Source organism: Xenopus tropicalis, chromosome 1, assembly GCF_000004195.4.
Source record: "Xenopus tropicalis strain Nigerian chromosome 1, UCB_Xtro_10.0, whole genome shotgun sequence".
NCBI classification, from domain to species: Eukaryota; Metazoa; Chordata; class Amphibia; order Anura; family Pipidae; genus Xenopus; species Xenopus tropicalis.
The window spans coordinates 38,617,201-38,629,508 of NC_030677.2; the positions used below are offsets into that span (position 1 = coordinate 38,617,201).

The window sequence follows — 12,308 nt, forward strand, 5'->3', positions numbered from 1 at the left end:
GGGTCCCATACCTGTACTTGCTCTGACCCCCCCACCACTACACACAAACAATTGCTTATCTACAGGTGTGAATGCTGGAGAACTAATGCAACTAAAATGCACCTCTTGGGGCTCATTGATGGAGCACTTGCATCAATGTAGATACCATATCGGGAATTTTAAAGGTCCCCATACACGAGCAGATCGCCAAGCGAGTGGATCTTCACCCGATATCCCCACCTACGGGTGGGCGATATCGGGGAGCGTTTAGGTAAAAAAAAGAATAATTCGATCGGATTATGTGGGCAGCAATGGGGCAGTCGGTTTGGGGACCGCATCAACGAGCCGATGTGGTCCCCGATCCGACTGGATTTTCTAAACTGGCCGATCGATATCTGCCCAATTTTAGGCCAGATATCGGTCGGCCAGGCCCCTCGGTTCTGCCCCTACATGGGCCGATAAGCTGCCGAGTCGGTCCAAGGGACCAATATCGGCAGCTACTATCGGCCCGTGTATGGGGACCTTAAGACTACTCTTGAAACTTGCACAACACCTTCAAGCTATTGTTGTGGTATCTGCTATTGGCCCAATAATTGATGATACTTTTCCCACTGTGTTTAACCAAACAGCAGATGAGCATTCTAGTTTGGCTACAACTGCATTGCTGTGCTACTCATGGGGTTAATAAAGCCAATCCCTTGTTTTATTACAACGTGATAGCTTTCTAAGCTCAAATAAATCATTTATGGATACATTCCTGCTTTGAAAAACTGCCATTAAATATGAGTTATTTACATTCTCAATAAACATCATTTCTGTGAGAAGTTGTCTAAAATTTACTGAGAAACCATACTTGCAAAACACATGTTTAAAAAAAAAAGGGGGTGGAGATAAATGGTATTTTAATGGATTGATATTTTTGCCTTTGCAAATCTTATATTTATTTCCACTGGAATGCATGTGTCTTGTAAAAAAACACATTTCCTTAAACCCCCTGATATGACACCCCACTGGTAGGGAATCATCTCCAGATTGGACAGGGCAACCTCCAGGCTATTAATATAAGGAAATGTGAGGATGATTCTAGAACAGGATGCTAGACTTTATTACCTTTACAGATGTAAACCCCTCCCCTGTGAAATGGGCTCACAAATGGATTAGCAGGATTTGAAATGTACAGATTCCCATCTGTAATGAACCATTAAACAGTGGGGGAACAGGAAGATTGCCAAAGCCTAAAAAAATGCTATTGGGCAGAAGCAAAGCACCACTGAGCCCCTCTAATCTTTTTGTATTCCAAAAAACATATTTTAACTTTATCCTAATTTTATGTCTAGGATGTCCGTTTCATATGTCTAGCTTGCTCGCTTTGCCTCCATAACAAGGATCTTCAGCCTGAGGCTCCCCAGCTGTGCTTTAGCTACAATTCTCAGCATCCCAAAAACAGGTGGACAAATGAAACATATTATCTCTGAGTCCCAGTAAGGGTCCGCAGGAGTTGTAGTGCACAAAACAGATGTTTAAAGATGTTAATAGAGATACAAACTATCTGTATGCCTTTTAGGCAAAGTATAGCATACAAAATCCTTCTGATAGTATTCAAAGCCCTATACTCCTCTGCTCCTTACAGCATTTCTTCACTTGTCTCCACATACATATCTGGCTGTCTCTTCTCAGAGCCACTGTCTTTTTACAATATCCACACCCACTGCTATCTCTTGTCTAAAATCTTTCTCACTGGTCCTTACCTCTGAAATTCCATCCCTAAAAACTCTCAATCCCTTTAAAAAGAAGATGAGATTCTGCCTTTTGAAGCACTAGATCAGTATTTAGTCTGGTCCAGTACTGACCATTAAGCGACAAATCCCAGACCTTGTGCCCTAATTTGTGTCTATATGTTATCCACCTGCTTAGATTGTAAGCTCTATGTTTCTGAGACCTTTCTACTGTGTCTCTTAGCACATTGCATCTATGTATATTTATACGTATTTATTGTATTTATTCTAATGCTTGTCTTCCCTGTGTGGACTTTTGTACATTGTAAGTTAGTACAGCACTGTGTATCCTTGTAGCCCTTTATAAATAAAGCTATACATACATATACATACAACTATGAAGACTTAATATGGGGTATAGAATTCAGGTATGAATTCCATGTCCTGAGCCCTTTTCATAATTTTAATTGTAGGTTACTGGCTCTACTTTGCCTGCAGCCTGTCATTACTTTTGCAAGAATAATGACTATAAGGGTCATTTACTGGGACCCCAGACACAAGAGCACTAAGGATTGCAAATGTGTACCACTTATTGCATTTTAAAAGTACTTGCATTCTGGGTAAATGACCCACATAGTCATTATCCCTGCAGAAGTCATGACAAGCTGCAAGTAGAGAATAAATAATCTGGTATGAGTTGCACAGTTCTGGCAGTCCCATCCTTATGGGTAGGGGGCAGAGGAGGGCTTATATGGTAAGGGATAGGTAGGGGATAGGAAGGTGATGCCTATGTGCCGCTCCCTCCGACACCTGCTCCTCATGAGTGCAGTACCGTATTCATGGGACCAATAAAGTCTCTGTGCTCCATTTTGCAGTGCAGAAATGTGCAGCTATTCTTCTATGTGCACGGCAGGGTACAAACTACAGACCTTGTGGACTGTGGCTGTTTTTTGCTCTTCATAGACTACACTGCGGGTAATAATAATACTGCTTGCTGTGGCTGCTACCATGATAAAAACACGAACATTGTGCATCCATACTTGTGTCACATCTGCACAGGTGGTAACGTTACAAGTAACTTCTGTCACTAGTGTATGCTATATGATAACATTAAGCTCTCAAAAACGGATCATAATCTGTGGGCATGTGGTGCATGAACTAACTTCAGACTTGTTTATACTGTGTTGGCTGTGGGCAAATCAAGTCATCAACCAACCCAAAACTTCACAGTTTGCAAAACCCCCAAGTGATGCAATGGATTTTTCCTTAGACTCATTCTAAAGATCAGTGCTAATTCTCCACCACCTACATTGCCCAACCTCATTTATTTTAACATGATGGTTGGTTGTTGTGCTGAACCACAGCACACAATATCAGAACCATCACTATCTTTGTGGACACTAGAAATGTTTGTGTTATGCGGAGCTATCCTGAGAAAAGCAAAGATAATTCATTGTGAATGCCTAATTATTATTAAGAAATATTTATCAAGAGCCGGCATATTCTGCAATGTGGTACAGCAGCAGGGTGTACACATCTAACTTGCAGATCACATACATTGGAAATTTATTACTCCTTTGGCGCATTAGAATGACCTTATTTTTTACAGAATTGCCTACAGTATATCATTTCAATATAGTTGTACATATCAGACACAAATCCTTTTTGTGGCTGGATCTTTTGTTTCCTCTATCTCAAACTTACCAAATAAATAAAAACCACACTGATTTTTTTGGCTTGTTGCAGCTTATAATGAATTTATCTGATTTGCAGCAGTTTAGGGTCTTGGCTTGTTGTGATGATAAATGGATGGCATATAAGAATCATTTAATAACTCTCCTGAAACCCAAATCACCCAATGCATGATTGCTCTTTATAACAACGTCACTGTAAAGTATTTTGATGCATTCTGGTTTACACTTTCTCATGCCCTCTGAGTTCTGTATTTTTATTCTTAAAAAGTTTGCTATAAATACTAATGGGCAAAAAATCACAAAGAGGCAGAACTATCCCAATTAAGCCACTGGTACACTACTAAATGCTGGGAAGCCACTGAAAAATAACAGCTGTCATTGGAGTCCATTGGAAACTTGGATAAACGAATCACATCCAGGTATATATAAATCCACTGTGTTTCCAGTAATCCTATTTGAGCGATATTCTGGGCCTCTTTTCCTTAATCCCCTCTAATCCATAATTTATAAATTCCATTCTTTTGGCAAAGACCTACCCCAGTTTACCTAAATGAAGGAAAGGGCTTCAGACTGATACTTTCTATGTAAATAAATGAAATTAATTCGCTAGCTAGGCCAACAGATCTCTGGGACTGAAACATATCAGCAAATAAAGTGCTACATTTTTATTTATAGAAGCTAAGTTTCTATCACTGATTCTTTATGGACTTGGTCAAGTTGGTTTCTTGGTATGCTGTACAATATAATACACACCAACTACCAAAAAGACATATCTCAATAAATGTGAATCTGAGCTTGGTATTAAAGTGGAAATGACTGAGTAGGAAGAAGTTAATTTAAAATCTGTTAGATATTCAATAAATATTCCATAAATACCCAACCCTTAGGTGCCTATATAATTGATAACCTTTAAAAAAAAAAAAAAATCTCTCCAGCCACCAACACATTATACCTTTTGTACATGGCTGCTGATTGGCCTTCCTTTTTGGTCATTGGCCTAGGGGAGGAATAGGGACTGATCTACTCTCCACTTTGCTTGGCTTGACTTTTCATTTTTTAAATCCCTTATTAAAGCTATTCTGACAACAATCTAAAAAAAGACTCAACTAACAATATGTTTTTCTATATTTCATAAAAACTTGAGGGCTCATTTACGCCGATAAGCACAGTGGGCAAATTGCACTTTTACCCACAATGAATTGCAAGTAAAACCACTTTCATTATAGGTACTTGCATTAAAATGTGGTCTTTGCATTTTCATATAGTTGCACTCAGTGCCACTCACTCTTTTCTACTTCCAGACCAGTAGCTCCTCAGTGCCCTGCGCCAAAAGAATAGGGTGCACACGTCACTTAAATGCCAAACACTTGAAATGATACCAGGCAGACTTTGAAAATAGTTATTGAAATTGCATCCATTGCCCATTTGAATATTACATTGTGGGAAAAATACATGGCAATTGTGTTCTTTGCTTACTGTACGTGCAGATGAAAATGAGCCTTTTTAAGGCACCATCCTGTTGTAAGTATGTTTCCATTTTACTTTTCAAAATTCCAAAGATTGTTCCACATTTAAGATTTTCAGAATAGTAAGAAACTGTAACAAAGGCAGCACAGCCCCTCTAAAACTTCCTTAGTAGACAAACAGTTAACTAAATTCTAAGTGACAAGAACAAAGACAAAATACGTATAATCTACGTCTTTCTGAGGGGGAGGGCCAGATGCACATTTAGAGAAGCACAGTGATAAACTATGAGAGAGGCCTTGAAAAATTCCAGAAAGAGTAAATAAAACATTTATATGGGGAAAGGGGCCCTGAATACAGGTAAACAACACATTGTATTTTGAGTATTTATTAGTATGAAACAATAAGAAGGGAAATCATGTATATACATTATATAATTGTATGTTTTTCTCAAATGCACATGAACAGGGATTCCCTGTTTCCTGTTCATTACTACATAAGCTTCTGAGCTGCTCTCCGCAAAGTATTCACAGTTTATTACGATTATGTAATTGAACCAAAAATACGGATGTCAGCAGCACCCCGCACTGAGGCCTGGGGCAAGCATGGCATTTGGTCTTGTGGCACAGGGTTTCACTCCATGTTATTCCATTTATTAATTCCCTTAGTTTGGGTACAGATTTTGCTGTTGGGCAATGATGTTGGGTTCCCTCTCATTCTGTCTGAATATATATATATATATTTGTATCAACAACATTCAGAGGAAAACAATCAAAGCCTCAGATAATTCTAGGTCATCTTCAATATGCCTGAGATCTGTGTGCTGCCCTGAGATAGAGATAAGAACTCTGATTTCTGAATATTTTGTGTATTTTTTTGGGGATCTTTTTGAACAAGTATTATTCAATTAAAGAATATCTTTAAAGATATAAGACATAGGGGCCGATTCACTAAAGGTCAATAACGCTTATCGCATAGTTTTTTTCATTAAAAAGCATGCGATAATTAAGTACCGATTCATCAAAGTCATTTCGCATGTGTTAATCCGCATATCGCATGCACAAAAAAAACGCATTGCGTTAATTAGCGAATAGAAATAGTACTAACGCATGATTCACAAACACATATGAAGCATTAAACGTGCAAAATATCGTGTTAATCTGTGTGAATATTAACCCTACTTGGGGCAGGCGGTACTTAAAGAAAATTGCAGTTCGTGAGCTATTGGCAACACAACATGGAGTTTGCAGTGGGATTTTTTCAAGTATATGTTGGCCCTAGAGTGATGCATCCTCCAGTTTTCAGGGAAATGGTGGTTTTCAGAAAGTAATGGTTACGTGCATAATATATTGCGCTCTGCGTAAAATATTGCGCGCTGCGTAATATCTTTTGCGCTGCGTAATATATTGCTTGAAAATATGTCATTATAAGATAAATAACGCCAAGAACATCGCTTCTTAATTATGACAAGTGTCCTTTTAGTGAATCGAGTGAAAAATAAGAAGTGATAAGATTTTTAACGCATGCTATAAATAGCGCTCCTTATTTCGGACTTTAGTGAATTGGGCCCAAGATAGTCTATTAACTTGAGGCCAGTCAAGAGATACATCTTTAATAGAAACTTAAAGGAACAGTAACACCAAAAAACGAAAGAGCTTTAAAGTAATAAAAATATAATGCACTGTTGCCCTGCACTGGTAAAACTGGTGTGTTTGCTACGGTAACACTACTATAATTTATATAATAAGCTGCTGTGTAGCCCCGGGGGCAGCCATTCAAGCTGGAAAAAGGAGAAAAGGCACAGGTTACATAGCAGATAACAGATAAGCTCTGTAGAATACAATAGTGTTTTATCTGTTATGTGCTATGTGTCTGTGCCTTTTCTTCTTTGAATGGCTGCCTCCATGGCTACACAGCAGCTTATTTATATAAATTATAGTAGAATTTCTGAAGTAAACACACAACTTTTACCAGTGCAGGGCAGCAGCACATTATATTTTAGTTACTTTTATACACTTTCATTTTTTGGTGTTACTGTTCCTTTAACAAATTAAATAAAAACAAATAATATCACAAACTAATACTTTTTTCTCTCTGTTCAGAATATAGGAGTAAAAAAAAAGTCAATTAGGTTAAATAACATGTTAATGTGTAATGGTACCAAACTATAGAGACTAAGAGATTGTATATGTACATTATTCAGTTAATACAATAAGTGGCACGATGGAGAGGACGTCTCCTTCCTCACACATATGGCTTAATTGCTTATTCTCTATGCCAAACCGGAGATGGGTTAATATGTTTTTTATTTACTCGGAAACATTTAGAAGCTAATTAAGTCATAAGCTTTCTAGCCTTGCTCAAAATGCTCTCAGCTTCTGTGTTGGCTTGAATATGCCCTATGGTTCCTTGGCATTACCAGGCTGGCAGAAGGAGGACGGGGATGAGAATATACAGTATAGATCTAACAATTCTTACAATAAGAATGTAATTATATGTACATTTTTAACTATTTCAAAGAAAAATATGGGATATTCAATCAAAGTATTAACGTGTTAATATAGAGTGTCCTACATACATATCTCACACAGGATCCGATTTACCTTTTAATTTGACAGCTAAAAGATGTTAAAGTAGAGCGTCCATGATATTCATTACGCACAAATATTATTCCAGATGTTATTTTGTAATTACTACTAGAGCTCTGAGCAGCATCTCCACCCTCCCACAGGGTGACCTCCCTTGGTGCTACCCAGGTTTATTAGCTTCTCTCAGCCATAATTCACAGCTAAACCTTTGGTTGGAGATTCCTCAGATAGCTGGCTAATGATGCTCAGCATTCACTATTCCACAATCAGACCTCCTTAGCCTGAATGCCTCTGTCTTCCCAAAATGATTTAGAACAGGGTGAAGGACTTAATTAATCAGTCGTGACCTAACACTGCGCAGGAGTCACAGGCAGTCAGGCAGTTTCTCCTAATCGCTCTTTTACTAAAGGAACACTCACTTCACATATAGTCCTAAAATGCCTTACCAAACCAACAACTCTTTTTGTATACAGGGGTACTGTGTAGCCGCTTTATATCCGCCAGTTACTATTAGCATTATATATAGCATCATGCTGCATGTGAGTGTTTCCCTTCTACACCTTTTCCTTTTAGTGTTATGATGCCTTTTAGACGTCTGTTCACACAATGAAACACATTGTTGGTTCCTTTTATAACTAAAACTGGCCATTTTTGACACTTTTTTTTATATTAATGATATTTATATTAATGAAGTGAAACGGTTGCTAAAGGGGTAGATCACCTTTAAGTTAACTTTTAGCATGTTATAGAATGGCCAGTTCCAAGCAACTTTTCAATTGGTCTTTATTTATCTTTTTATAGTTTTTTCATTATTTACTTCCTTTTTTTTTGACTCTCTCAAGCTTTTGAATGAGGCTAAAAAACCACAAATAATAAAAAATGAACACCCATTGCAATTTTTTTCACAATAGCACCTAAACCAGTGATCCCCAACCAGTGGCTCAGGGGCAACATATTGCTCCCCAACCCCTTGGATGTTGCTCTCAGTGCCCCAAAACCAGGTAGTTATTTTTGAATTCCTGACTTGTAAGCTGAGGGTGCATAGAGGCTGCCTAATAGCCAATCTTAGCCCTTATTTGGCACCTCCATGAACTTTTATGGTGCTTGTGTTGCTCTCAAAGTCATTTTACATTTGACTGGGGCTCATGAGTAAGAAACTTCAACAACTTCAAACAAACAAAGAGACACTAAAATGCAATTTCCAATCTTTTTCCAACAAAACAGGCCCCCTAAAAATGGGTTTCACCATCTCTGAGGACAAAAAAAAAAACTTAATTGAAATATAGGTCAAAACATCTGAAGAAATTCTTAAATAGACTAGAATTCAGCAAATCAGGTATAAAAGTATATCAAGTTTAAAAAATAACTTATTTTTATTTCCTAACCACTTTAAAAGAGGCCCCTATATGTCTGCCAAGCACACCAACAAACAGGTATTATAGCTCATTTTACTTTTCTGTTGCCACTTTTAGCCTAATGTTGATCAAACACTGAGCAGTGTTGATTTTGAACTTACTACCAGAAATATCAATTTGATACTTTTCTAGAAATCTAATTAGTGTTATTAATAACCTGTTTCTATCAAGTCATTGACTAAAGTCATTTTCCTAAGCTAAATTTAAACATCCCATGAATCTGACCACATCTAGGTTTCTGTGCCAAGGTTCCAGGTAACTGGTTTTGCGGTTTCCATAGCTTTATTTACAGTACCCTGTATATCTAAATATTTTGAGTAATGAGAACAGTTGATCCCTTAATGGGGATTTAAAGCCACAAAGCTATTATGGAGCATAGTAAGGCACTTTGCAATATACTTTCATTCGTTTTTGTTGGGTTAAAACAAGAACAAAAGAGAGTTGTTTCAATCCTCTTGCTAGTTGGTTGGTTATAATCGTGTCTGCTGAGCAGCACGGCAACTAATCAAAGATAATCAGGTAGTAAGGCAAGTCGTGTAGTTTTCTGCTAACAGGAGCATTAGCACAGACCAGGTATCAGATAAAGGTGGCCCTACACATAGCAATAAGGCTCTTTCATGCAACCATTGGTTGCCCAAAAGATCATTCCCACCCTCCACTGACGTTCACGGCTCAGATATGGAGGTAGAAACAATAGAAATTCTACCTCCACCTGCCAATTAAGCCCTAAACGTAGATTTTGCTTGGGTGCCTTCAATGGCGCAGATCAAAATCTTTTAACCTGGCTGATCGACGATAAGACTGATATCCGCAGCCTTTGCGATATCGGTCACCTCTTCGAGCTGCCATACACGTACCAAATATCTTACAAAATGAGGTTTAAGTGATTATATTACCTGGGGGGTGTCTAAAATTTTGGGACCCCCCAATGACCATATCTTTTGTTCTCCTCAAGTCACTCTAACGTACCATTAACCTAGAAGGCCATTACAGCTTTCTAAATGTTTTATTGGCTTAAAGGTTTAGCCTTGTGTGATCCTTCCTTGATCTCTGTCACTGTGGCCAGAAATGCATCTCCTCAAGTAGCCGTGTTATAGTGTTTGCATCCATTTACAAGAGACCAAGATGGCATGGACCTATGTGACTGGTGTAGTGGCCACTCAGATCTGGTAAAGGGAAACTCCATGCATCAGGAGGAACTACCTGCCAACTTTGCACATTGACTATAGCATAATACTATGTCTGCAACAGTATTTCCCTGTAATGAGAAACATGAATACATCAATTCATATACAGAAACTTATTTTTCCTGGTAGATCCTCAAAATACTACACAGTTCCTAAATATTAAATGACACCTCATTTCAAAAACGAATATATTCTGCATCCAAGTGAAAACGTATGAATCAGTTTACTCACCTATAAACGTAAGCAGAACCACTAACAAGAGTATAAGAGCACAAACACACGGAATGAGAATTAGCAGCAAAATCCGTAAGTATTTGGCAGATGCCAGCTTTTGAGAACAACCATCCCCCATATTATCTTCATCTGCTCCAAAGACCTGTAAAACACAGGAAGAAAACAGCTTACTGTTACCCAGTTCAATTAGTTCCAAGAATTAACAGCTGCTATCTAATGCATAATTAAAGTCAAAATATATATATATACACTATAATGACCAGTAATTAAATTCAAATGATATTATTTTGGAGTCCAGTACAATATGAGGGGAAAGCAGGACTCTAACATCATTAGGAATAGGCACAAGATTAAGGGGTCAGTAACAGAAACAAATGCCCTATTGACATTTACTGTACATATTATGTTCACTTTGACTGTATCACTTCTAGAAAGCTGGATATTTTTATAAAAATAGGCACCTCTACATTCACATTCATCCAGGCCATGAATACTTATTGTATCATCCAACACCCAGTAGAGATCTGATATAACTAAAACAGAGAACAGCACCCTTGTATAGTATCTAGCACTCACAAACAGCTGGAAAGCAATGGAGACACAGGCAGAACATACAAGCACCTTGCAGATAGTGTCCAAGCTGGAATCAAAATCAGGATCTCAGCACTGTGAGGCAGAAGTATTACTGCAGTATAATGCTCCATATATAATATATCAATGATGTAAAAGGAGAACACATAATATTATAAGCAACCCTGCAATTGTATTTTGTATTAATTATAATAATATTCCTGTTGCAGGACTTCCCTAACTGCCCTGTAGGATCCGCCTCTGATTGTATATGATACTGTGTCTTGTTGTACAAACAACAGGTCATTTATGCAGCGGCGAGTGCAGTTGCTCATGTTGACACCATTCATAGGTACTTGCATCCAGACTTTCCTTGGGCCAGGTTGGAGCTGCAGAGTGCCATTGAGCCCTATGGGAGACTTTCCTTGGGCCAGGTTGGAGCTGCAGAGTGCCATTGAGCCCTATGGGAGACTTTCCTTGGGCCAGGTTGGAGCTGCAGAGTGCCATTGAGCCCTATGGGAGGCTTTCCTTGGGCCGGGTTGGAGCTGCAGAGTGCCATTGAGCCCTATGGGAGACTTTCCTTGGGCCGGGTTGGAGCTGCAGAGTGCCATTGAGCCCTATGGGAGGCTTTCCTTGGGCCGGGTTGGAGCTACAGAGTGCCATTGAGCCCTATGGGAGGCTTTCCTTGGGCCGGGTTGGAGCTGCAGAGTGCCATTGAGCCCTATGGGAGACTTTCCTTGGGCCGGGTTGGAGCTACAGAGTGCCATTGAGCCCTATGGGAGGCTTTCCTTGGGCCGGGTTGGAGCTGCAGAGTGCCATTGAGCCCTATGGGAGACTTTCCTTGGGCCGGGTTGGAGCTGCAGAGTGCCATTGAGCCCTATGGGAGACTTTCCTTGGGCAGGGTTGGAGCTGCAGAGTGCCATTGAGCCCTATGGGAGACTTTCCTTGGGCCGGGTTGGAGCTGCAGAGTGCCATTGAGCCCTATGGGAGATTTTCCTTGGGCCGGGTTGGAGCTGCAGAGTGCCATTGAGCCCTATGGGAGACTTTCCTTGGGCCGGGTTGGAGCTGCAGAGTGCCATTGAGTCCTATGGGAGACTTTCCTTGGGCCGGGTTGGAGCTGCAGAGTGCCATTGAGCCCTATGGGAGACTTTCCTTGGGCCGGGTTGGAGCTGCAGAGTGCCATTGAGCCCTATGGGAGACTTTCCTTGGGCCAGGTTGGAGCTGCAGAGTGCCATTGAGCCCTATGGGAGACTTTCCTTGGGCCGGGTTGGAGCTGCAGAGTGCCATTGAGCCCTATGGGAGACTTTCCTTGGGCAGGGTTGGAGCTGCAGAGTGCCATTGAGCCCTATGGGAGACTTTCCTTGGGCCGGGTTGGAGCTGCAGAGTGCCATTGAGCCCTATGGGAGACTTTCCTTGGGCCGGGTTGGAGCTGCAGAGTGCCATTGAGCCCTATGGGAGATTT

At 39.8% G+C, this 12,308-nt stretch overlaps 1 protein-coding gene across 2 annotated transcripts in view; it reads right to left on the reverse strand.

Moving 5' to 3' along the window:
* corin (corin, serine peptidase) overlaps positions 1-12,308 on the reverse strand; it is a 106,945-nt gene that overhangs the window by 62,373 nt on the left and 32,264 nt on the right. For both annotated transcript variants that reach the window (XM_031895400.1, XM_004911209.4), the window contains exon 2: positions 10,274-10,418. In XM_031895400.1, the coding sequence (XP_031751260.1) occupies positions 10,274-10,394 (121 nt within the window). In that variant the 5' untranslated portion in view covers positions 10,395-10,418. The remainder of the gene's footprint in view (positions 1-10,273; positions 10,419-12,308) is intronic.